The following is a 26788-nucleotide window of genomic DNA, read 5'->3' as shown; positions in this document are numbered from 1 at the left end:
AATAATGGCTCTATTTAATACTATGCTTTCTTGAATTTGTTTTGGATTTGGGGACAGTGAAAAGACCCCTGGTGACATGTCTGGTGGGGTAAGTGTATCAGAGCTGTGTGTATGTTGACTTTGCAAACAATTTGGAATTTTCAACACAATAATATTTCTTATAAAAAGAAGAAGTGAGTCTTTGCAGTCAGTCTTTCCTAAACTCTTAGCCAAGAGAGACTGGCATGCATCGTACTAATATTAGCCCTCTGATTAAAATGAAGAGCAAGACGTGCCACTCTGTTCTGGGCCAGCTGCAGCTTAACTAGGTCTTTCCTTGCAGCACTTGACCACATGACTGGACAATAATCAAGATAAGACAAAACAAGAGCCTGCAAGACTTGCGTGCACTTGCTTGTAGTATTTGTGTGTGAGTTTGTGTTCATAAGTGTTTTAATTAAGAGCTTCTTAATTAAGGAGGACAATGTGGGTAGTACTATATGGTTATGATGGGCCCATTTGGAAACAGAGAAGGAGCAGACCATGGCCCTTGAGTTGATCTGCCAGGTTGGTGGTTCTCATTTTTGATATCCTGTACTGGACAAGCTTCACTCAGGTCATTTGCTATGCAAATTTGCATTCAATTTGTCCCGAGTCATGGCTTTTCAATAATATTTTAGAATGATATTCTTGATCCCTGCAGGCTTCCCTATTTAAAATACCCTTATATAGACTACAATCCTATTCTAACCCTGATATGCACCACTATGCACTGATACACTATCTTGTTAAAGTTCATCAACAAGCAGATTTCATCATTCATCACCATTAGCCACTACACATACAGTGGTCTTATTTACTTTACTTGTGATTCTAGACGTTCTCTTTAGACATTCTGTAATTACAGTATAGGCTACTTAAGACTTTACTCTTCATAACACTCTTCGGCTATTATGACAAAAGAGCATTAAACTTACCCCATCCCCCAACAGACGAATATCATTAGAAAATATTTCTCAAATATGTTCTCTGGTCCGTCTTGTACATGGAAACTTTTGTCCAGTTCCATAAGTTGTTACAAACAACTTTTCATGTACATGTGCATGATCTTCAGACTGTCCATTCAGTGTGACCAATCACATTTCTGGTTTGTTTGGCTTGTCTATTTGATTTGTTTCTTTGTAAATCTTTTTTTCCATTGTGGATTGTCACTACTTAGTGCCAGAGCGGTTTGAAAATATGTACAGAGCGTCATTAAGCGCATTGTGTATTCTTTTAAGAGGTTTGCAGTGGATGGGAGTCATACACATGGGTCAGTCAGAAAGAAACAATGTACTGAAGGCTATGTATGGCTGCATGTAGGCCTTTACACAACCAAGTTTTATGGAAGGTGTATGTTTTTGTCGGTCGACTCAGTTTAGGCATGAGTTGGGTTGACCTTATCAGCATGTAAGATGTTAGTTTGTCAATGTCATTTTTTTATTGTGCCCTTGGATATTTTTTTGCCACCGTTTGTCGTCTCGTCACTATATGTGCTTGAGTTGTCGACTGTGTTTGGACAAACACGGCCGGACAGCTCAAACGAATGTCATTTTTCTTGAAAATGGCTGCTCGAGTCTGAAATGTTATGTTTGTTGTCGTTATTGTCACCTCTTGCTGTTTGCCCCAACAATGAACAGGATAACTTCAACCTTGAAGTGTTAATCGTTGGGATATGAGCTACCTACAACTTGTGTTTTATCATAAATACACTTATTTAGCAAATGCTGTAATTAACATTGTCTAATTTTTATTTTCGCAGTTGAACCACCTTCAGACTTGAGATTTAAGATTTTAAATGAGAACACAGTACAAATGACATGGAAAGCGCCGTTAACACGGATAGAGGGATTCAGGATACAGGTGGCCTCAGACACAGGTGTGTGGTCTGTATTGCTGCAAGCAATCTCTCTCAATCTCTACCTTCACTGCAACATTACCTGTGTACTTTACAACAAGCAATCAATGCCATTGACACAACAAAATACCTGAAATTACTGTTCTGACCAATTCATTGTGGGATCCACCGCTATATTAATTCTCTATAACCCTTTATTCCTAACTTGGTACTTTGTTATTTCCATAGACAAACCAACAAAAGATTTAACCCTCCCTGCCACAGCCACTAAGACATCCATTACAGACCTTACTCCAGACATGGACTATGTAGTAACAATCATCTCATACTCTGGCTCAGAGGAAAGTTTGCCCACCTCAGGACAGCTCACAAGTGAGTCATTTACCATCACATCTGGTACATGTATTATCTTATGAAGACTGCTGGTGAATGAAGTGAGTCACTTATCGATATCCAGGTTGCGTCCAAAAGGGCACCCTATTCCCTATTGGCCTTGGTCAAAAGTAGTACACTACATAGGGAATAGGGTGCCATTTGGGATACAGGCCCAGCTTCTTATTTAGTCTAATGATGAATGATTCAGACTGTATAGAGAGAGGAATGACAATTCATAGGTCCTAACAGGCAACCCCACCTCCCAAGTCTAACAGTGATTAGAGTATGCTGTAATGTAATATGCACCGCTTCATGGGGAAGCCTCTTTGGCACCGGCCCTTACGTCTGATTCTACAGTCCTAAGCAGCCCAGCCAGGGTCTTTAGGGATTACTGAGAGAATTGCCGGAACTAATTGCATCAGTCCATTATAATTTGGGAGCCGGCTGCTTGCCTGCTCTTTGTGACCGCAAGTGGATTTGAGGTTATTAGAGACACCCACATTAAATACATACACAATGTTTATCTTATTGTATAAATTCGACAATATGTTTACTTAAAAAATGTTTCATGCTACTAGATGATTCATTCACTCCCATTAGGGAGTTGTGCTTATGGTTAAATACAGTAGTTTGTTTGACTCAAGTTTGACTTTATTTAATCTTGTGTTTCAGTCCAATCAAGTGGCACAGCACAAGGAGGTCCCAGGAAACCACAGCTCACAGACTCCGTCAGTAAGTCCACATTTTCCAGTTTGTTCATAGTCTACAATCGTTTTTATTTATCTTACTGTGCCTGGGCTCTTTCCATTGATGTGTGGTCAACAGCCATTGGAGGGTGTTTCCACATTAAATACTATATAAATCTAGAAAAATATTGGTAACTAAGTTGGTAAGCTGCCTGTCATAGAGCCAGGCTGTCAGTCATGCCAAGTGAGGGAGTTTGCACATGCTCAGTGTGGTGTTCAGGGGTGTGGCGGTAACAGCTGTTTCAGGGGGGCAGGGCCTCTAGTGCTGGTGCTGAAGAGTACTGTACCCTGCCCGGTCCTGAGACAGCCAGGCTAAGAGAAGTGGAAACCATTACAGATACAGCTGTTTACAAGAGCAATGTGGCCTCCCTACAGATGATGCATGCTTACTGCTGCTTGGGAAAACCTCTCTCTGTGAATTTTTTCCTATCCAGAAAGACAGAGTTGGAAAATATCCTCCAGGGTAACCAAAGCTATTCACTCACTGTACCTTATGTAGTATTCCCAAAGGAGCACCTGTTGTGGCTCTGGTCAAAAGTAGTACACCACACAGGGAATAGACTATCCACTATGATGGCTTCTATCTCAAAGTACCACCTTAGTTTGCAGAAGTTAAGTACATCAATCTGATTATTGTCGACTGCGCTTGATATGTTGATGCCACTATCTCTAACACCGTCCTCTGGTCTAGTGCGGGTGTTGTATGCCCTGCAGCCTGTCAGACAAAAGTCGGATGAATAGCCTGATGAATACGGTGACAGTTTTGACAATGGTGTTCTGTCAAAAAAAGATGGCAATAACATAAACATTTTTCATTGCATTCATTCTTCATCACCTTAGTGTCATATCTGACATATATGAATTGATATTCCATAGTTCCTGTGTAGTATACAAGTGTTAAGAGGGTCATTTTTGTTGTACAATAACGATATGCATTTTGCAAAGGGGAAGAAATACTGGACTGCAGTTTCCCCCCGGAGGCTACTTTTACTGTTCGCTGGAACACCTTCCTACTATTGAGTTGTTACCCCTTTGACCACAGAACTGCCTCAATTCATCAGGGCATGGACTACAAGGGGTCGAAAGCGTTCCACAGGGATGCTGGCCCATGTTGACTCCAATGCTTCCCACAGTTGGGTCAAATTGGCTGAATGTCCTTTGGGTTGTGGACCATTCTTGATACACACGGGAAACCGTTGAGTGTGAAAAACCCAGCAGTGTTGCAGTTCTTGACACATTCAAACTGGTGCACCTGGCACTTACTACCATTTCCAGTTCAAAGGCACTTATGTTTTTTGTCTTGCCCATTCAACCTCTGAATGGCACACATACACAATCCATGTCTCAATTGTCTCAAGGCTTCAAAATCCTTATTTAACCTGTCTCCTCCCCTTCATCTACACTGATTGAAGTGGATTTAACAAGTGACATCAATAAGGGATCATAGCTTTCACCTGGATTCACCTGGTCAGTCCATGTCATGGAAAGAGCAGGTGTTCTTAATGTTTTGTATACTCAGTGTATATTTGACCAATAGCACACTTTACTCTGTTTTCTTTGGTCAATGATATGGCTTCTGGGGAAAAAATATGTCTTCGGGTCAAATGGTTTACCTCTTCCATTTTTTTCAATTTTTTTTTTCAATTTCCTTTCCCTCGCTCCTCTCCTCTACCACTCCTTCTCTCTCAGAGTGTTCTTACAGTGCCATCGCAGATCTGGTGTTCCTGGTTGATGGTTCATGGAATGTTGGAAGAGACCACTTTAAATACATCCGTAGCTTCATCTCTGCCATGGCGGGAGCCTTTGAGATTGGGGAGGACAAGACCAGGGTAGGTGTGGTCCAGTACCATACTGATACCAGGACAGAGTTTAACCTCAACCAGCACATGAAACGGGGCGAACTTCTCAGAGCCATCAACACACTGCCTTACATGGGTGGCAACACCATGACAGGTACCTAACCCGACCCATGTACAATACCTGGTTACACTCTCTTATACAATACATAATCATATCATTACCTCTAGCATAATACTAACTCACAAAGCTGTATTTCTTTATTAATAACTCTTTGCAGTTGGTAGAGTGAATCAAATTAACAATGTAATAACTGAAAGGGGTGTCATGCCACTGTGTTACAGGGGAGGCCATGGAATATCTGCTGAAAAACACGTTCACTGAGGCAAATGGTGCCAGGAAAGGCTTTCCCAAGGTGGCCATGATTATCACAGATGGGAAGTCTCAAGACCCTGTGGAGGCGATCGCCAAGAAACTCAACAACATGGGGGTGGAGATCTTCACGTTGGGTATGTGACTACAGGCTACCTTTCAATCATCTAACCCTGTTGATGTGTTACATTGAAGAAATAAGGCCAGAGGAGGTGTGGTATATGACCAATATACCAAGGCTAAGGGCTGTTCTTATGCACGACGCAACACGGAGTGCCTGGATACAGCCCTTAGCCGTGGTATATTGGCCATATACTACAAACCCCTGAGGTGCCTTATTGCTATTATAAACTGGTTACCAATGTAATTAGAGCAGTAAAAATAAGTGTTTTGTCATACCGATGGTATATACGGTCTGATATACCACTGCTGTCAGCCAATCAGCATTCAGGGCTCCAACCACCCAGTTTATAAATACTAATAATCCTGTCTATATGTATTCTATAGTCATGAGAGTAAGTTGAAGTATTCATATCACAAAGGAAAGGAAGAAAACTAACAAACCTACCAGCTAGAATGGTATCAGATGGGTTTTGCACATTTTGCCCACGTTGTCATTCTTTCCAGCTAAAGTCATGACATGGTTATATGTTCCATAGTGAATCCAGCTGGTTCTTCTTAAATATGGAAAAGAAGGAGAGACCTGCTTCATTTCATATATTTATAGATCACTTGTTTTACTCAGCATTTCTAGCACTCGAACCTGAGAAACTATGAAACAATAATTCCTACATTCTGAATCATTTTCATGTGCCGTCATTGACTTCAAAGAGGTGACTTTATTGGGGCTTTATAGGTGTTGACTCTTATCTATGAATGAGTAAACCTTCTGAAACGGGCAGGAGATCAGAATTACAATGGTGATATGGAACATTTTCCTCAGTTTTTATGAGGCCATATACATTTTACACCACTTTTTTGGTTCTTTGTCCAATTTAGGGATCAAAGGAGCAGATGATGAGGAGCTGAAACAAATGGCTTCGACCCCCTACAGGACCCACGTCTATAACGTCTTCAACTTTGACCTTATCAAGGATGTGCAGAAAGAGCTCATTACCAATGTGTGCTCGGGGGTGGACGATCAACTCAACTCACTCGTCAGCGGAGAGGAAGGTAAAATGCAGTTTTAAGACTTGAATGTTGGAAGTGGTTTTGGCATGGATAACATAGAAATGCTTAGAGATGGATGATCAAACATTTGCAGGTGGGGAGAGGATGGTTATTTACTAACAAACTTCCGTCTTAATTCATTTTTTGGGGGTTGTTTATTTACAGTTATTGAACCAGCATCAAACCTCCAAGTTGTGGAGGTGGCCTCCAAGTCTATGAGGGTGACATGGGACGCTTCCTTTGGAGATGTGTCGGGTTACAAGATCCAGCTGATCCCCATGATGGCCGGCAGCAAGCGCCAGGAGCTGTACATAAGCCCCAGCCAGACCTCAGCAACGGTTACGGGCCTGTCTCCAGACACAGAGTACCAGATCAGCCTGTTCGCCCTCAAGGGCCTCACACCCAGCGAGCCCATCATGGCCATGGAGAAGACTGAGCCAGTCAAGGTGTCCCTTGGTGAGTATACCCTACAACAATACATCCTTTGGTCTTTTAGTAAAGAATATGTTAGTCAATGGCATGACAAATGTTTTTGTGTCCTCTTCTAGAATGTTCTCTTGGAGTGGACGTGCAAGCCGACGTTGTCATTCTGGTCGACGGCTCATACAGTATCGGACTGTCCAACTTTGCTAAAGTCAGATCTTTCCTGGAGGTGCTGGTGAACTCCTTTGACATCGGACCAGACAAGGTTCAGATCAGCTTGGTTCAGTATAGCAGGGACGCTCACACTGAGTTCTACCTGAACACCCACCGCGATCTGAGCGCTGTGGTCAAGGCCGTCCGGACTTTCCCCTACCGTGGCGGCTCCACCAACACCGGCCGGGCCATGACCTACGTCAGGGAGAAGGTTTTCTTGGCCAACCGAGGATCACGGCCGAACGTGCCCCGCGTCACCATCCTCATCACAGACGGGAAGTCATCCGACTCTTTCAAGGACCCTGCCACCAAGCTAAAGAAAGCGGACGTGGAGATCTTTGCCGTGGGCGTGAAGGATGCTGTGAGATCTGAGCTGGAAGCCATTGCTAACGAGCCCGTGGAGACCCATGTGTACACCGTGGAAGACTTTGATGCTTTCCAGAGGATCTCCAAGGAGCTCACCCAGTCCATCTGCCTGAGGATTGAGCAGGAGCTCCTCAACATCAAGAAGAGAAGTGAGTAGTACCCTCTATATTGATTGAGCCACTGTTGTTAGTCACTAAACCCAGGCCAAGTGTACTCAAGTCAAGCTAATAGTGATGGGATAAAAAAATGATATAGTTACATATCGGGATACTATTTTTGACAATATATTGTATTGTATTGTTTTGACAATATCGCAATATTATTTTTGCGCTATAATATTGTATTGTGACGTCCCTGGCAATTCCCAGCCCTACAAGCTAATGGTTTACACAGTAAGTAAGTTAAATTCCTTAGCCAAAGAGAATATCTTGCAAACAATAAATATTGGGGACATTTGTGAATGCCATAGATTCTCACAGTAGATAATGGCCCAGCACCCAATCTTACCGAAGTCTAAGATGTTTATGGAAGTGCTTAGAGAAAGTACTTTTGCAATACTAAAGTAAGTGCTAGCATTCTTTGAATTACAGTAGGCAATGTATCTTGTTCCTTATGATTCATATGCCAAGCTATTTACACCAGAGTGGGATACACTGTATATAAACGGATCAATGTAAAGCTTGCACTTGGCACAGTAACAGCTCCATATGGCAGTAGGCAATGAGAAGTTTTCCAGTGTATAACTTACATCCAAAACATTGGTCAGTTTTCAGGTTTTTGATTTCTTGATTTTGAACAAATAACCATGTTTTGAAATACAATATACTTGGCTCATTTGATGAATTATGGCATAATTGTTCAAATTTTGTACAACTTTTTAGTCAATCAAATTTTGATCAACTGCTCCTTTTTGGACATTTTGGAGGGAATAACTCTTGAAAATAACTCCACTCTACCTTGGCCTTGATGGTCCTTGACCTGAGAAATAGAAGACACAATACTATGAGTATACAGCATATGCTTGCAATTACTTCTGTTGTGTCACAATACCCTTTTCCAAATTTGTCATCTTCTGTTTAGCAATGTGTTACACACAACCTCTTGCTCTCTCAGGGTTAGTAAGAGTACTCCCATGTGGAAATGTAATGCCAAATATTAGTCACTCTGCATTACATTGCCAAAAAGCATTCAGCTCTGCCAGTATATTGTGCAACTCACACAAGGTTTGATTACCTGTGATATAATCTTTATATACTAATCTATTATGACAACATGGAGTACCATACACATAGAAAACAATACAGGGATTTTCACTAATGCAATTTAGATCATGTTGTTGTGTTTTTCAGGTTCCATCTCAAATGGCACTCTATTATTCCCTATACAGGTCATTACTTTTGACCAGAGCCCTATGGGGTGCCAATAGGGACACAGGAATTAAGGTCCCATTTGGGATGCATCCTGAGTGGTGTCACCTAATGTTTAGTCTTCTTCTATCTCCTCAAGGCTTACTGCCACCGAGGTCGTTAACGTTCTCTGAGGTGGCCTCCAGGAGCTTCAGAGCTACCTGGGAGACCGATGCCTTCAATGTCCTGTCCTACCTGATCCAGTTCAGACCAGCTGCTGACACCAACGGGGACTTTGTGTCCATGTCCGTTCCCGGGGACACGCTCACCGCTCTACTGCCTCACCTCACGCCTGTCACCCTCTACGAGGTCAACGTCTTCGCCCAGTATGCCCAAGGAGACAGCTTCCCTCTGAATGGATTCGAGACCACACTAGATGGTCAGTACCATCAGACCAACAGATACCAACAGAGAAATAATTTGAAGCCAATGCTATAACTTCTGTTTTAATATTTGTATGACCTCTTACCCCAATATCTTTGTCATAGAACAAGGAACAGTGAGTAACCTGAGGGTGTCTGAGGAAACAACAGACAGTTTCCAGGTGTCGTGGGCGCCGGCACCAGGAGCGGTGGTACGGTACCGTCTGACCTATGTACCAGTAAGGGGCGACAGCGCGAGACTAGAGACGGTCACCGTCGGCCAAGAGACCACCATCGTGCTGCCGGAGCTCAACCCCTTAACGACGTACCGTGTGACGGTGGCTGCAGAGTACCAGTTAGGCACTGGCGAAGAGATGCAGATCGATGGCACCACCAAAGAAGGTGACTAGGCATCTGCTTATGTAACAGTCACACTGTGCTTGCTTAAAGGGATAGTTTTTGGCAATGAGGCCCTTTATCTACTTCCTCAGAGTCATATGAATTTGTGGATACCATTTTTATGTATCTGGGTTTAGTTTGAAGAAAGTTGCTAACTAGCATTAGCGTGATTGCTAACAAACATGACCGTCCGCTTGACAACTTCTTAGACAATTACGCTAGCTATTTAAGACATTTCAAGCTGAGGAGTGACACTACGAATCAAACTCGGTTACACTTAGCATCAAGGGGTGTGAACATGCATGCCTATTGCTTCAAACCAGTGCTAATTCTTTCTACTTTATGTTCTACTGAGCTAATATTCTACCAAATCTTACTGTGTCATTATATTTTGGCGGGGAGTCAATGGAAGACATCACAAAGGGTTAGTCTCTAAGGGGGGTATTTTTTGATACATACCAGAGGTCTGTGTGAGTGTGTGTGTTTGTGGTGAAATGTTGATCAGAAATGCAGGAGTTTACAGCGCCGGAGCCAAAGGAGCAAGGGAGGCTGACGGAAAAATAATCAAAAAATTACTCCTATTCACCACAGCAACCACATTCTTCTCAGTGAATATTAGCACTCAAAGCAGTTCCAGCTCCTTTAAATGAAGCAGCTGTTTGTTTAAAGGAGAGAACGTATCCCAGCCTGTGGCTCTTTCCCATCCAGCACCCAGCTGACTCCGAGATGGGTTTATGTTTTGTCCTCAATCTTCTTTTCAATGATGCCCTTGTTGTGCTATTCACCGTGTACCTTTTCCAAAAACCTTTATATTACTTGAAGACTTGTGGTCTTTCCAATCTATCTAGTGTAATAACAGACACCTTAGTTAATTGGTCATATGTCAGAACCTACACTGTGCCCAACAACTTCAACCTTGATTGACTCCTCATTGACAGCGTGGCTTTTCCCGTCTCTTCTCTTTTAGGGCAGGGATCTCCACGGGACCTGCGGGTCTTCGACGAGACTATGTCCACCATGAAGCTGTCGTGGGCGGCGGCACCGGGCCGCGTCCTCCAGTACCGTATCAATTTCCATCCGTCGGCGGGTGGCGAGAGGAAGGAGGTGTCAGTGAAGGGAGAGAACACTAACGTCCTCCTGAAGAACCTGCAGCCTGGCACTGAGTACGACCTGGCCGTCAGCGCACGCTACTCCTCTGGCCTAGGAGACACTCTGAAGGGGAAAGGAACCACACTGGAAGGTAAGCAGAACAGAGACTTCCCAAAATAGGTACATTGTTCTTGGACTATATTGGCTGGTTTCTGACTAAAACCATTTGTTATGGATTTTCTTCATTGACCATGATGCGCCAGGAGGATAGGCTTAATCTGGGTCTGGGGAACCAGTCCTAAGAGTCAACAGCACAGTAGTGTAGTGAGGGCTAAAACTCCTTTAGTGCTTTTAACTGTGCTATGACAAAACCTGGGTCTATACCTGAATCATTGAATGGTGCTTTGAATAAAACATGGCATTCATTTCCAAAGTTATGAGTTGCTCTTCTGTCAGTTCTCAGAGAGATTCTTCAAAAAGCTGTCTCTTTAGAAAGACAGCAATAATAAACAACCAGAGACTGAGAGAGAGCTGCCTCTTTACACAGCAATGAGAGAGAGAGACTGAGAGAGAGAGGAGAGAGAGCTGCCTCTTTACACAGCAATGAGAGAGAGAGACAGAGAGAGAGGAGAGAGCTGCCTCTTTACACAGCAATGAGAGAGAGAGACAGAGAGAGAGAGAGAGCTGCCTCTTTACACAGCAATGAGAGAGAGAGACAGAGAGAGAGCTGCCTCTTTACACAGCAATGAGAGAGAGAGACTGAGAGAGAGAGGAGAGAGAGCTGCCTCTTTACACAGCAATGAGAGAGAGAGACAGAGAGAGAGCTGCCTCTTTACACAGCAATGAGAGAGAGAGACAGAGAGAGAGAGAGAGAGCTGCCTCTTTACACAGCGATGAGAGAGAGAGACAGAGAGAGAGCTGCCTCTTTACACAGCAATGAGAGAGAGAGACTGAGAGAGGAGAGAGAGAGCTCCCTCTTTACACAGCAATGAGAGAGAGAGACAGAGAGAGCTGCCTCTTTACACAGCAATGAGAGAGAGAGACAGAGAGAGAGAGAGAGCTGCCTCTTTACACAGCAATGAGAGAGAGAGACAGAGAGAGAGCTGCCTCTTTACACAGCAATGAGAGAGAGAGACTGAGAGAGAGAGGAGAGAGAGCTGCCTCTTTACACAGCAATGAGAGAGAGAGACAGAGAGAGAGAGAGAGCTGCCTCTTTACACAGCGATGAGAGAGAGAGACAGAGAGAGAGCTGCCTCTTTACACAGCAATGAGAGAGAGAGACTGAGAGAGGAGAGAGAGAGCTGCCTCTTTACACAGCAATGAGAGAGAGAGACAGAGAGAGAGCTGCCTCTTTACACAGCAATGAGAGAGAGAGACTGAGAGAGGAGAGAGAGCGATGAGTCAGCTATCTGGTACCCCTATAGCCTTTTTAGTAGCATTCAGCTCAGCGCCATCCCTCTGGAGGCTGGTAATCATGTTGTGTGATTGTGCTTTGTCTGGGGGTCAAGCTGTTTGCTCCAGAGTGCTGCCACAATAACACAGCTACTACATCACCTGATGAAATCACCAGCTATAGGGTGAGAGGTCACCAAGCTGAACTGTGTTAGGGCCAGTGCTAGTCAGCTAGTCAAAGCTGCTTCCGTGGGGCTTTGATCACACAGGATTGGAAGGGGGGGTGGGTGGTATGAAGTCATTCTTCTCTCTCCTCTCGCCCTGTACCTTGTTTGTGAGGGCTTGCCTGTAATTTAATATTCTTGTCCACAATAATTGTGTCCTTCTGTTGCACGTCTGAGTGCAAGGAGTTGTGCAGACCTAGTTCTTTACTGTGGCCCACTTTCAATGGAATGGACTTTGAAGTGGCATCAGAGTTGACATGAAGCAGAACCACTAGGCTCTATTAGACTGTTTTTGAAACAGTCACGCATAAAGTACAGGCAGGAACAAAAGAGGAGTCTTGTACTGTGAAAATCTCAGCCTTTCGCCTTTTTTCCACTGAATCCATCCCTTTTACATTCATAAAGAAAATGACAGGAGCTTGACTTTAGCCAGCATTCCTTCCCCAGGCTTTGGACAATGGTGCATATTTGACTGGTCCTTGACTTGGCGCTGCAATTGGGAATGGCTCCTGGTCCCAGAACGCATCTCAGCCTGTCACGGAGGCTAGGATGATTGGGGAGGCCCAAGCCCCTGTCGGCCGGCTGACTTCTCCCCTGATGGACATAGAGTAGCAGAATCTCTGAGTTTGCTGACATAGCGTCCAGGACTCTCTCAGCTTTCACTCCACCAAGCCAACACACACTGAACACTTTGTGCTGGGCTCCGCTGGGAGGCTAGGGTTTCAACAACTAAGGAGAGACTACGGTCCTGTGGGGCTCAGTTGGTAGAGCATGGCACTTACAATACCAGGGTTGTGGGTTTAAGTCCTACGGGGGACCAGTATGAACGAAAATGTATGCACTCACTAATGTAAGTCGCTCTGGATAAGAGCATCTGCTAAATAATGTAAATGTAAAATGTATGTTTAAATTATTTGTCAGGCTCTTAAGGGGTCCTGGACCCACGGCCTGTATCCCAAATGGTACCTTATTCCCTATATAGTGTGCTACTTTTGACCATGGGCCAATGGGGCACTGGTCAAAAGTAGTGCACTATATTCAGTATGGTGTGACATGCCCTAGGCCTGCCTATGCTGCTGGCCGTTTCTGTGGAGCCTCCAGTATGGTGAGGAACTCACTCCAGCACAGCTCACCTCAAGTCCCTGTTGCAGAAACAATGACAGTCTAGATGACCTGGACTTCACGTTCCTTCTATTCTCACACCAAGGAAATCAATTGAGTGAACATACTGTGCGTTTCCCTCTAAGTCTGTTGATGTGGCAGGAGGAGGACAGAATAATTGTAACAAAACAAATGAAAAGTGATGAGATGATGAATGTGAAAGACAGAGGAGGCATATGGAAAATGTTACCTGTGAAAAACCTTCAAAGCTGATGTATTCTGGCCACCTCCATACTGAGCACTCACCATCCACTTCCATCAGGGAGGGGTGATGATGAGGAGCCAAAACTGTGCTAGGATTCAAAAATAACCAAAGAGGTCATAAAGGTTACAGGCCAAGTCAAGAGGTGGTTTACGCTTACTGTGACTCAGGCTCTGAAGTTAGTAGTAGTTGTGTAACTGTCCTCCCTCAGGATATAGCCCCTGAGAATCCCCCCTCTCGTTGGGCTGAATGGTTCCTCCCTTGGCCCCTCTCCTACGGATGTGGGATCTTAATTTGATCACTCTGTTGCAGGAGAACTTTCCTGCAGTGCAAGAAATGTAAAACTTGTAGTGTATTTAAGGTTTAAAAATGCTTCTGAAGTTTGTAATTTCCATTTTGAAACTTCAGACTTGATTTTCCCTTACGAAAAATGGATAAACTCCTACAAAAATGTCCATGAATTACTGTATAATCCACATAATAATTGAAATGTCCTGTTGCTGCAGGATTATTTTCCTGCTTTAGCAAACTGGCTCAAATTAAGATCCCACATTTGTATCTGGCATTTGTCAAAGTTAATAAAGGTTTCAAGCTGCTGTTGTCTGACCCTTAGGGATGTCATTAAGACAAACATGCAGTGGGCAGACTGCACGGCTTTTCAGCACCTACACTCTCCCTTCCAATGGACCAGGGTCTAAAGAACATGATCCCAACTTAAAAAATAAAGCTACAGTTTATTCTGACTGCGGTACAGAACTTTAGGCTCTTTTGGCTTAATAGTATTAGTGCTGGATGCGAACGCACGGCAGATTTTATCCCTAGGCTAGAGTTTTGTCTTGAGCGTAGAACATTGCAATGTGCTTGAAATTTCAAGGCTATTTGAAATGTAAAATGCATGAACAAAATCAATCCCGCCTGATGTTGTGAGGCAACAGGGAGGGGAAGATCATATAGACAGAACAACAGTGTGTATATTTTGTTATGTTTCAACAATTGATTAATTTGAGTGGCTTATGCAGGCAGCCATAAAATCACATAGTTGTTTATTCAGAAAATATTCCAAGCCAATGAAAAGGTTAAGTGTAGTGTTTAAAAGAAAGGAAGAGAGAGAGAGTGTGAGAGAGAAAGGGAGAGTGCTTGGGAGAGAAAGGGAGACAGCATGTATCGACCCCTAGAGGAGGGGGTGTTGAATTTACTGTGGTTTTGTACAGTTTTTCCTCATGATGGGCGATGGAAAAATGGGGTTGAGTGTGTTTCAGGTCGGGCTGCCGATCGCCAGATTCCATGCGAGAGCTGTCTGTGGCCTGGGATTTAGAAAAAAACTCCAGACTCTCCCAGAAGTTGAAAAAATTAGCTTGTCCACAGATAAAAAATGGCCGTGGAGGGGTCCCAGCTGATAGAGGTTGCTGAGTCTCTGTGGTGGAGACGAAGAGCCTGCCCATGTGGACCGAGGCAGCACATGTGCAGTAAAATGAAGAAAATTAGAATTTATCCAGGACTGGAATGGGTTGCTTCAGAGGAATAATATGTTTGATAGATTATTTCTGGCGTGACAGTTGGAAAGACTTTTCCTGAACTCAGACACAGCTTACTTGTTGATCTATAAAATTTAACACATGCTTAAAGTTAATCTCGCTCTCCTTATGATTTTGAGTTAGAAAACAAAAAGTATTTCTTTCCCCCTGAAGTGTATGTTTATGTTTCAATATGAAAGAGGATACATGTTCACATGTTGATTTGATGGGGAACCAGACGTTTGCATTTATCGGTTAGCTTGTTTGGTTTCGGTGGTAAGACTGAACAACAGAAGGCATATGGATGTGAGTCAGAATCTGCCTCACGTACTTGTGGTGACATGATCAGATTGATCACATGTCTTACCAGGAAATAGCCAACAGTAGTTGTGCTCCTAGAATTACTCTAGAGTCTGTCTCAGACCCAAACTACTAGAAACCAAACAGAGGGTTTGATGATTGCATGACATGTAATCTTCTGTCTTTGGAGAGTACTGACTGTGGTCCACTATAATCAGCAGTTATACTGGCTGTGGTCCACTATAATCAGTAGTTATACTGGCTGTGGTCCACTATAATCAGTAGTTATACTGGCTGTGGTCCACTATAATCAGTAGTTATACTGGCTGTGGTCCACTATAATCAGCAGTTATACTGACTGTGGTCCACTATAATCAGTAGTTATACTGGCTGTGGTCCACTATAATCAGTAGTTATACTGGCTGTGGTCCACTATAATCAGTAGTTATACTGGCTGTGGTCCACTATAATCAGTAGTTATACTGGCTGTGGTCCACTATAATCAGCAGTTATACTGGCTGTGGTCCACTATAATCAGTAGTTATACTGGCTGTGGTCCACTATAATCAGCAGTTATACTGGCTGTGGTCCACTATAATCAGCAGTTATACTGGCTGTGGTCCACTATAATCAGTAGTTATACTGGCTGTGGTCCACTATAAGCAGTAGTAATACTGGCTGTGGTCCACTATAATCAGCAGTGATACTGGCTGTGGTCCACTATAATCAGTAGTAATACTGGCTGTGGTCCACTATAATCAGTAGTTATACTGACTGTGGACCACTATAATCAGCAGTTATACTGGCTGTGGTCCACTATAATCAGTAGTTATACTGGCTGTGGTCCACTATAATCAGTAGTTATACTGGCTGTGGTCCACTATAATCAGCAGTTATACTGGCTGTGGTCCACTATAATCAGCAGTTATACTGGCTGTGGTCCACTATAATCAGTAGTTATACTGACTGTGGTCCACTATAATCAGTAGTTATACTGGCTGTGGTCCACTATAATCAGCAGTGATACTGGCTGTGGTCCACTATAATCAGTAGTAATACTGGCTGTGGTCCACTATAATCAGTAGTAATACTGGCTGTGGTCCACTATAATCAGTAGTAATACTGGCTGTTTTCCACAAAATCAGTAGTAATACTGGCTGTGGTCCACTATAATCAGTAGTAATACTGGCTGTGGTCCACTATAACCAGCAGTGATACTGGCTGTGGTCCACTATAATCAGTAGTTATACTGGCTGTGGTCTACTATAATCAGTAGTAATACTGGCTGTGGTCCACTATAATCAGTAGTTATACTGGCTGTGGTCCACTATAATCAGTAGTAATACTAGCTGTGGTCCACTATAATCATTAGTAATACTGGCTGTGGTCCACTATAATCAGTAGTAATACTGGCTGTGGTCCACTATAATCATTAGTTATACTGGCTGTGATCCACTATAATCAGTATTTATACTGGCTGTGGTCCACTATAATCAGTAGTAATACTGGCTGTGGTCCACTATAATCATTAGTAATACTGGCTGTGGTCCACTATAATCAGCAGTGATACTGGCTGTGGTCCACTATAATCAGCTGTTATACTGGCTGTGGTCCACTATAATGTCACGCCCTGACCAGGTGAACTCAGGTATATTGGGTCAGGGTGTGTCATGTTAGGTATTTTTCATTGGTTTGTGTTTGGTTTACGTTTTAGCCTTGTGTAGGCTCTAGGTGGGTTATTTCTATGTTGGGTTCTGTCGATTCCCAATCAGAGACAGCTGTCGCTAATTGTCTCTGATTGGGATCACATTTAAGTTGCTGTTTTCCCCACGCTGTTTGTGGGGTGTTGTCTCTTTGTTTGAGCACGTAACGTATCTGCATTTTTCTTGATTTTTGTGTACATGTTTAATTCCAGTGTGTTGAATAAACATGTGTTCGCTCCCAGCTGCGTTTTGGTCCGCTTCCTCGTCACCAGGCGACGAACGTTACATATAATCAGTAGTAATACTGGCTGTGGCCCACTATAATCAGTAGTTATACTGACTGTGGTCCACTATAATCAGCAGTTATACTGGCTGTGGTCCACTATAATCAGTAGTTATACTGGCTGTGGTCCACTATAATCAGCAGTTATACTGGCTGTGGTCCACTATAATTAGTAGTTATACTGGCTGTGGTCCACTATAATCAGTAGTTATACTGGCTGTGGTCCACTATAATCAGCAGTGATACTGGCTGTGGTCCACTATAATCAGTAGTAATACTGGCTGTGGTCCACTATAATCAGTAGTAATACTGGCTGTGGTCCACTATAATCAGTAGTAATACTGGCTGTGGTCCACAAAATCAGTAGTAATACTGGCTGTGGTCCACTATAATCAGTAGTAATACTGGCTGTGGTCCACTATAACCAGCAGTGATACTGGCTGTGGTCCACTATAATCAGTAGTTATACTGGCTGTGGTCCACTATAATCAGTAGTAATACTGGCTGTGGTCCACTATAATCAGTAGTTATACTGGCTGTGGTCCACTATAATCAGTAGTTATACTGGCTGTGGTCCACTATAATCAGTAGTAATACTGGCTGTGGTCCACTATAATCAGTAGTAATACTGGCTGTGGTCCACTATAATCATTAGTAATACTGGCTGTGGTCCACTATAATCAGTAGTAATACTGGCTGTGGTCCACTATAATCATTAGTTATACTGGCTGTGGTCCACTATAATCAGTATTTATACTGGCTGTGGTCCACTATAATCAGTAGTAATACTGGCTGTGGTCCACTATAATCATTAGTAATACTGGCTGTGGTCCACTATAATCAGCAGTGATACTGGCTGTGGTCCACTATAATCAGCAGTTATACTGGCTGTGGTCCACTATAATCAGTAGTTATACTGGCTGTGGTCCACTATAATCAGTAGTAATTCTGGCTGTGGTCCACTATAATCAGCAGTGATACTGGCTGTGGTCCACTATAATCAGTAGTAATACTGGCTGTGGTCCACTATAATCAGCAGTTATACTGGCTGTGGTCCACTATAATCAGTAGTAATACTGGCTGTGGTCCACTATAATCAGTAGTAATACTGGCTGTGGTCCACTATAATCAGTAGTAATACTGGCTGTGGTCCACTATAATCATTAGTTATACTGGCTGTGGTCCACTATAATCAGCAGTTATACTGGCTGTGGTCCACTATAATCAGCAGTTATACTGGCTGTGGTCCACTATAATCAGTAGTTATACTGGCTGTGGTCCACTATAATCAGTAGTAATACTGGCTGTGGTCCACTATAATCAGCAGTGATACTGGCTGTGGTCCACTATAATCAGTAGTAATACTGGCTGTGGTCCACTATAATCAGTAGTAATACTGGCTGTGGTCCACTATAATCAGTAGTAATACTGGCTGTGGTCCACAAAATCAGTAGTAATACTGGCTGTGGTCCACTATAATCAGTAGTAATACTGGCTGTGGTCCACTATAATCAGTAGTTATACTGGCTGTGGTCCACTATAATCAGTAGTAATACTGGCTGTGGTCCACTATAATCAGTAGTAATACTGGCTGTGGTCCACTATAATCAGTAGTAATACTGGCTGTGGTACACTATAATCAGTAGTTATACTGGCTGTGGGCCACTATAATCAGTAGTAATGCTGGCTGTGGGCCACTATAATCAGTAGTTATACTGGCTGTGGTCCACTATAATCAGCAGTGATACTGGCTGTGGTCCACTATAATCAGCAGTGATACTGGTTGTGGTCCACTATAATCAGTAGTAATACTGGCTGTGGTCCACTATAATCAGTAGTTATACTGGCAGTGGTCCACTATAATCAGTAGTTATACTGACTGTGGTCCACTAAAATCAGTAGTAATACTGGCTGTGGTCCACTATAATCAGTAGTTGTACTGGCTGTGGTCCACTATAATCAGTAGTTATACTGGCTGTGGTCCACTATAATCAGTAGTAATACTGGCTGTGGTCCACTATAATCAGTAGTTATACTGGCTGTGGACCACTATAATCAGAAGTTATACTGGCTGTGGTCCACTATAATCAGCAGTTATACTGGCTGTGGTCCACTATAATCAGCAGTTATACTGGCTGTGGTCCACTATAATCAGCAGTTATACTGGCTGTGGTCCACTATAATCAGTAGTAATTCTGGCTGTGGTCCACTATAATCAGCAGTGATACTGGCTGTGGTCCACTATAATCAGTAGTAATACTGGCTGTGGTCCACTATAATCAGCAGTTATACTGGCTGTGGTCCACTATAATCAGTAGTAATACTGGCTGTGGTCCACTATAATCAGTAGTTATACTGGCTGTGGTCCACTATAATCAGCAGTTATACTGGCTGTGGTCCACTATAATCAGCAGTTATACTGGCTGTGGTCCACTATAATCAGTAGTTATACTGACTGTGGTCCACTATAATCAGCAGTGATACTGGCTGTGGTCCACTATAATCAGCAGTGATACTGGCTGTGGTCCACTATAATCAGTAGTAATACTGGCTGTGGTCCACTATAATCAGTAGTAATACTGGCTGTGGTCCACTATAATCAGCAGTTATACTGGCTGTGGTCCACTATAATCAGTAGTAATACTGGCTGTGGTCCACTATAATCAGTAGTTATACTGGCTGTGGTCCACTATAATCAGCAGTTATACTGGCTGTGGTCCACTATAATCAGCAGTTATACTGGCTGTGGTCCACTATAATCAGTAGTTATACTGACTGTGGTCCACTATAATCAGCAGTGATACTGGCTGTGGTCCACTATAATCAGCAGTGATACTGGCTGTGGTCCACTATAATCAGTAGTAATACTGGCTGTGGTCCACTATAATCAGTAGTAATACTGGCTGTGGTCCACTATAATCAGTAGTAATACTGGCTGTGGTCCACAAAATCAGTAGTAATACTGGCTGTGGTCCACTATAATCAGTAGTAATACTGGCTGTGGTCCACTATAACCAGCAGTGATACTGGCTGTGGTCCACTATAATCAGTAGTTATACTGGCTGTGGTCCACTATAATCAGTATTTATACTGGCTGTGGTCCACTATAATCAGTAGTAATACTGGCTGTGGTCCACTATAATCATTAGTAATACTGGCTGTGGTCCACTATAATCAGCAGTGATACTGGCTGTGGTCCACTATAATCAGTAGTAATACTGGCTGTGGTCCACTATAATCAGTAGTAATACTGGCTGTGGTCCACTATAATCAGTAGTTATACTGACTGTGGTCCACTATAATCAGTAGTAATACTGGCTGTGGTCCACTATAATCAGTAGTTGTACTGGCTGTGGTCCACTATAATCAGTAGTTATACTGGCTGTGGTCCACTATAATCAGTAGTAATACTGGCTGTGGTCCACTATAATCAGTAGTTATACTGGCTGTGGACCACTATAATCAGAAGTTATACTGGCTGTGGTCCACTATAATCAGCAGTTATACTGGCTGTGGTCCACTATAATCAGCAGTTATACTGGCTGTGGTCCACTATAATCAGCAGTTATACTGGCTGTGGTCCACTATAATCAGTAGTTATACTGGCTGTGGTCCACTATAATCAGCAGTGATACTGGCTGTGGTCCACTATAATCAGTAGTAATACTGGCTGTGGTCCACTATAATCAGTAGTAATACTGGCTGTGGTCCACTATAATCAGCAGTTATACTGGCTGTGGTCCACTATAATCAGTAGTAATACTGGCTGTGGTCCACTATAATCAGTAGTAATACTGGCTGTGGTCCACTATAATCAGTAGTAATACTGGCTGTGGTCCACTATAATCAGTAGTTATACTGGCTGTGGTCCACTATAATCAGCAGTTATACTGGCTGTGGTCCACTATAATCAGCAGTTATACTGGCTGTGGTCCACTATAATCAGTAGTTATACTGGCTGTGGTCCACTATAATCAGTAGTAATACTGGCTGTGGTTCACTATAATCAGCAGTGATACTGGCTGTGGTCCACTATAATCAGTAGTGATACTGGCTGTGGTCCACTATAATCAGTAGTAATAATGGCTGTGGTCCACTATAATCAGTAGTAATACTGGCTGTGGTCCACAAAATCAGTAGTAATACTGGCTGTGGTCCACTATAATCAGTAGTAATACTGGCTGTGGTCCACTATAACCAGCAGTGATACTGGCTGTGGTCCACTATAATCAGTAGTTATACTGGCTGTGGTCCACTATAATCAGTAGTTATACTGGCTGTGGTCCACTATAATCAGTATTTATACTGGCTGTGGTCCACTATAATCAGTAGTAATACTGGCTGTGGTCCACTATAATCATTAGTAATACTGGCTGTGGTCCACTATAATCAGCAGTGATACTGGCTGTGGTCCACTATAATCAGTAGTAATACTGGCTGTGGTCCACTATAATCAGTAGTAATACTGGCTGTGGTCCACTATAATCAGTAGTTATACTGGCTGTGGTCCACTATAATCAGCAGTTATACTGGCTGTGGTCCACTATAATCAGTAGTTATACTGGCTGTGGTCCACTACAATCAGTAGTAATACTGGCTGTGGTCCACTATAATCAGCAGTGATACTGGCTGTGGTCCACTATAATCAGTAGTAATACTGGCTGTGGTCCACTATAATCAGTAGTAATACTGGCTGTGGTCCACTATAATCAGTAGTAATACTGGCTGTGGTCCACAAAATCAGTAGTAATACTGGCTGTGGTCCACTATAATCAGTAGTTATACTGGCTGTGGTCCACTATAATCAGTAGTAATACTGGCTGTGGTCCACTATAATCAGTAGTAATACTGGCTGTGGTCCACTATAATCAGTATTAATACTGGCTGTGGTACACTATAATCAGTAGTTATACTGGCTGTGGGCCACTATAATCAGTAGTAATGCTGGCTGTGGGCCACTATAATCAGTAGTTATACTGGCTGTGGTCCACTATAATCAGCAGTGATACTGGCTGTGGTCCACTATAATCAGCAGTGATACTGGTTGTGGTCCACTATAATCAGCAGTAATACTGGCTGTGGTCCACTATAATCAGTAGTTATACTGGCAGTGGTCCACTATAATCAGTAGTTATACTGACTGTGGTCCACTAAAATCAGTAGTAATACTGGCTGTGGTCCACTATAATCAGTAGTTGTACTGGCTGTGGTCCACTATAATCAGTAGTTATACTGGCTGTGGTCCACTATAATCAGTAGTAATACTGGCTGTGGTCCACTATAATCAGTAGTTATACTGGCTGTGGACCACTATAATCAGAAGTTATACTGGCTGTGGTCCACTATAATCAGCAGTTATACTGGCTGTGGTCCACTATAATCAGCAGTTATACTGGCTGTGGTCCACTATAATCAGCAGTTATACTGGCTGTGGTCCACTATAATCAGTAGTAATTCTGGCTGTGGTCCACTATAATCAGCAGTGATACTGGCTGTGGTCCACTATAATCAGTAGTAATACTGGCTGTGGTCCACTATAATCAGCAGTTATACTGGCTGTGGTCCACTATAATCAGTAGTTATACTGGCTGTGGTCCACTATAATCAGCAGTTATACTGGCTGTGGTCCACTATAATCAGCAGTTATACTGGCTGTGGTCCACTATAATCAGTAGTTATACTGGCTGTGGTCCACTATAATCAGTAGTAATACTGGCTGTGGTCCACTATAATCAGCAGTGATACTGGCTGTGGTCCACTATAATCAGCAGTGATACTGGCTGTGGTCCACTATAATCAGTAGTAATACTGGCTGTGGTCCACTATAATCAGTAGTAATACTGGCTGTGGTCCACAAAATCAGTAGTAATACTGGCTGTGGTCCACTATAATCAGTAGTAATACTGGCTGTGGTCCACTATAACCAGCAGTGATACTGGCTGTGGTCCACTATAACCAGTAGTTATACTGGCTGTGGTCCACTATAATCAGTAGTTATACTGGCTGTGGTCCACTATAATCAGTATTTATACTGGCTGTGGTCCACTATAATCAGTAGTAATACTGGCTGTGGTCCACTATAATCATTAGTAATACTGGCTGTGGTCCACTATAATCAGCAGTGATACTGGCTGTGGTCCACTATAATCAGTAGTAATACTGGCTGTGGTCCACTATAATCAGTAGTAATACTGGCTGTGGTCCACTATAATCAGTAGTTATACTGGCTGTGGTCCACTATAATCAGCAGTTATACTGGCTGTGGTCCACTATAATCAGTAGTTGTACTGGCTGTGGTCCACTACAATCAGTAGTTATACTGGCTGTGGTCCACTATAATCAGCAGTAATACTGGCTGTGGTCCACTATAATCAGTAGTTATACTGGCTGTGGTCCACTATAATCAGTAGTAATACTGGCTGTGGTCCACTATAATCAGCAGTTATACTGGCTGTGGTCCACAAAATCAGCAGTTATACTGGCTGTGGTCCACTATAATCAGCAGTTATACTGGCTGTGGTCCACTATAATCAGTAGTTATACTGGCTGTGGTCCAATATAATCAGCAGTAATACTGGCTGTGGTCCACTATAATCAGTAGTAATACTGGCTGTGGTCCACTATAATCAGTAGTAATACTGGCTGTGGTACACTATAATCAGTAGTTATACTGGCTGTGGGCCACTATAATCAGTAGTAATGCTGGCTGTGGGCCACTATAATCAGTAGTTATACTGGCTGTGGTCCACTATAATCAGCAGTGATACTGGCTGTGGTCCACTATAATCAGCAGTGATACTGGTTGTGGTCCACTATAATCAGCAGTTATACTGGCTGTGGTCCACTATAATCAGTAGTTATACTGGCTGTGGTCCACTATAATCAGCAGTTATACTGGCTGTGGTCCACTATAATCAGCAGTTATACTGGCTGTGGTCCACTATAATCAGCAGTTATACTGGCTGTGGTCCACTATAATCAGCAGTTATACTGGCTGTGGTCCACTATAATCAGCAGTTATACTGGCTGTGGTCCACTATAATCAGCAGTTATACTGGCTGTGGTCCACTATAATCAGTAGTTATACTGGCTGTGGTCCACTATAATCAGCAGTTATACTGGCTGTGGTCCACTATAATCAGCAGTTATACTGGCTGTGGTCCACTATAATCAGTAGTTATACTGGCTGTGGTCCACTATAATCAGCAGTTATACTGGCTGTGGTCCACTATAATCAGTAGTAATACTGGCTGTGGTCCACTATAATCAGTAGTAATACTGGCTGTGGTCCACTATAATCAGTAGTAATACTGGCTGTGGTCCACTATAATCAGTAGTTATACTGGCTGTGGTCCACTATAATCAGCAGTTATACTGGCTGTGGTCCACTATAATCAGCAGTTATACTGGCTGTGGTCCACTATAATCAGTAGTTATACTGGCTGTGGTCCACTATAATCAGCAGTGATACTGGCTGTGGTCCACTATAATCAGCAGTGATACTGGCTGTGGTCCACTATAATCAGTAGTAATACTGGCTGTGGTCCACTATAATCAGTAGTAATACTGGCTGTGGTCCACTATAATCAGTAGTAATACTGGCTGTGGTCCACAAAATCAGTAGTAATACTGGCTGTGGTCCACTATAATCAGTAGTAATACTGGCTGTGGTCCACTATAACCAGCAGTGATACTGGCTGTGGTCCACTATAATCAGTAGTTATACTGGCTGTGGTCCACTATAATCAGTAGTTATACTGGCTGTGGTCCACTATAATCAGTATTTATACTGGCTGTGGTCCACTATAATCTGCAGTTATACTGGCTGTGGTCCACTATAATCATTAGTAATACTGGCTGTGGCCCACTATAATCAGTAGTAATATTGGCTGTGGTCCACTATAATCATTAGTAATACTGGCTGTGGTCCACTATAATCAGCAGTGATACTGGCTGTGGTCCACTATAATCAGTAGTAATACTGGCTGTGGCCCACTATAATCAGTAGTAATACTGGCTGTGGTCCACTATAATCAGTAGTAATACTGTCTGTGGTCCACTATAATCAGCAGTTATACTGGCTGTGGTCCACTATAGTCAGCAGTGATACTGGCTGTGGTCCACTATAATCAGCAGTTATACTGGCTGTGGTCCACTATAATCAGTAGTAATACTGGCTGTGGTCCACTATAATCAGCAGTGATACTGGCTGTGGTCCACTATAATCAGTAGTAATACTGGCTGTGGTCCACTATAATCAGTAGTAATACTGGCTGTGGTCCACTATAATCAGTAGTAATACTGGCTGTGGTCCACTATAATCAGTAGTAATACTGGCTGTGGTCCACTATAATCAGTAGTTATACTGGCTGTGGTCCACTATAATCAGTAGTAATACTGGCTGTGGTCCACTATAATCAGCAGTGATACTGGCTGTGGTCCACTATAATCAGTAGTAATACTGGCTGTGGTCCACTATAATCAGTAGTAATACTGGCTGTGGTCCACTATAATCAGTAGTAATACTGGCTGTGGTCCACAAAATCAGTAGTAATACTGGCTGTTGTCCACTATAATCAGTAGTAATACTGGCTGTGGTCCACTATAACCAGCAGTGATACTGGCTGTGGTCCACTATAATCAGTAGTTATACTGGCTGTGGTCCACTATAATCAGTAGTTATACTGGCTGTGGTCCACTATAATCAGTATTTATACTGGCTGTGGCCCACTATAATCAGTAGTAATACTGGCTGTGGTCCACTATAATCAGTAGTAATACTGGCTGTGGTCCACTATAATCAGCAGTGATACTGGCTGTGGTCCACTATAATCAGTAGTAATACTGGCTGTGGCCCACTATAATCAGTAGTAATACTGGCTGTGGTCCACTATAATCAGTAGTAATACTGGCTGTGGTCCACAAAATCAGTAGTAATACTGGCTGTTGTCCACTATAATCAGTAGTAATACTGGCTGTGGTCCACTATAACCAGCAGTGATACTGGCTGTGGTCCACTATAATCAGTAGTTATACTGGCTGTGGTCCACTATAATCAGTAGTTATACTGGCTGTGGTCCACTATAATCAGTATTTATACTGGCTGTGGTCCACTATAATCAGTAGTAATACTGGCTGTGGTCCACTATAATCAGTAGTAATACTGGCTGTGGTCCACTATAATCAGCAGTGATACTGGCTGTGGTCCACTATAATCAGTAGTAATACTGGCTGTGGCCCACTATAATCAGTAGTAATACTGGCTGTGGTCCACTATAATCAGTAGTTATACTGGCTGTGGTCCACTATAATCAGTAGTAATACTGTCTGTGGTCCACTATAATCTGCAGTTATACTGGCTGTGGTCCACTATAATCAGTAGTAATACTGGCTGTGGCCCACTATAATCAGTAGT

General features: G+C 42.9%; 1 protein-coding gene across 9 annotated transcripts in view; it reads left to right on the top strand.

The window, feature by feature from the left end:
• LOC106571269 (collagen alpha-1(XII) chain) overlaps window positions 1–26788 on the top strand; it is a 104379-nt gene that overhangs the window by 4025 nt on the left and 73566 nt on the right. For 8 of the 9 annotated variants that reach the window (XM_014144098.2, XM_014144106.2, XM_014144102.2 and 5 more), the window contains exons 3-13: window positions 1781–1897; window positions 2105–2248; window positions 2924–2983; window positions 4687–4950; window positions 5139–5303; window positions 6166–6339; window positions 6502–6792; window positions 6885–7487; window positions 8845–9123; window positions 9233–9508; window positions 10473–10745. The exons of the other annotated variant lie outside the window; for it this stretch is intronic. In XM_014144098.2, the coding sequence (XP_013999573.2) occupies window positions 1781–1897; window positions 2105–2248; window positions 2924–2983; window positions 4687–4950; window positions 5139–5303; window positions 6166–6339; window positions 6502–6792; window positions 6885–7487; window positions 8845–9123; window positions 9233–9508; window positions 10473–10745 (2646 nt within the window). The remainder of the gene's footprint in view (window positions 1–1780; window positions 1898–2104; window positions 2249–2923; window positions 2984–4686; window positions 4951–5138; window positions 5304–6165; window positions 6340–6501; window positions 6793–6884; window positions 7488–8844; window positions 9124–9232; window positions 9509–10472; window positions 10746–26788) is intronic. 9 annotated transcript variants of the gene reach the window in all.

The sequence above is a fragment of the Salmo salar genome, chromosome ssa15, assembly GCF_905237065.1.
Source record: "Salmo salar chromosome ssa15, Ssal_v3.1, whole genome shotgun sequence".
Lineage (NCBI taxonomy): Eukaryota > Metazoa > Chordata > Actinopteri > Salmoniformes > Salmonidae > Salmo > Salmo salar.
The sequence above is the reverse complement of the archived record's forward strand: the minus strand, read 5'-3'. Positions and strand labels throughout refer to the sequence as shown.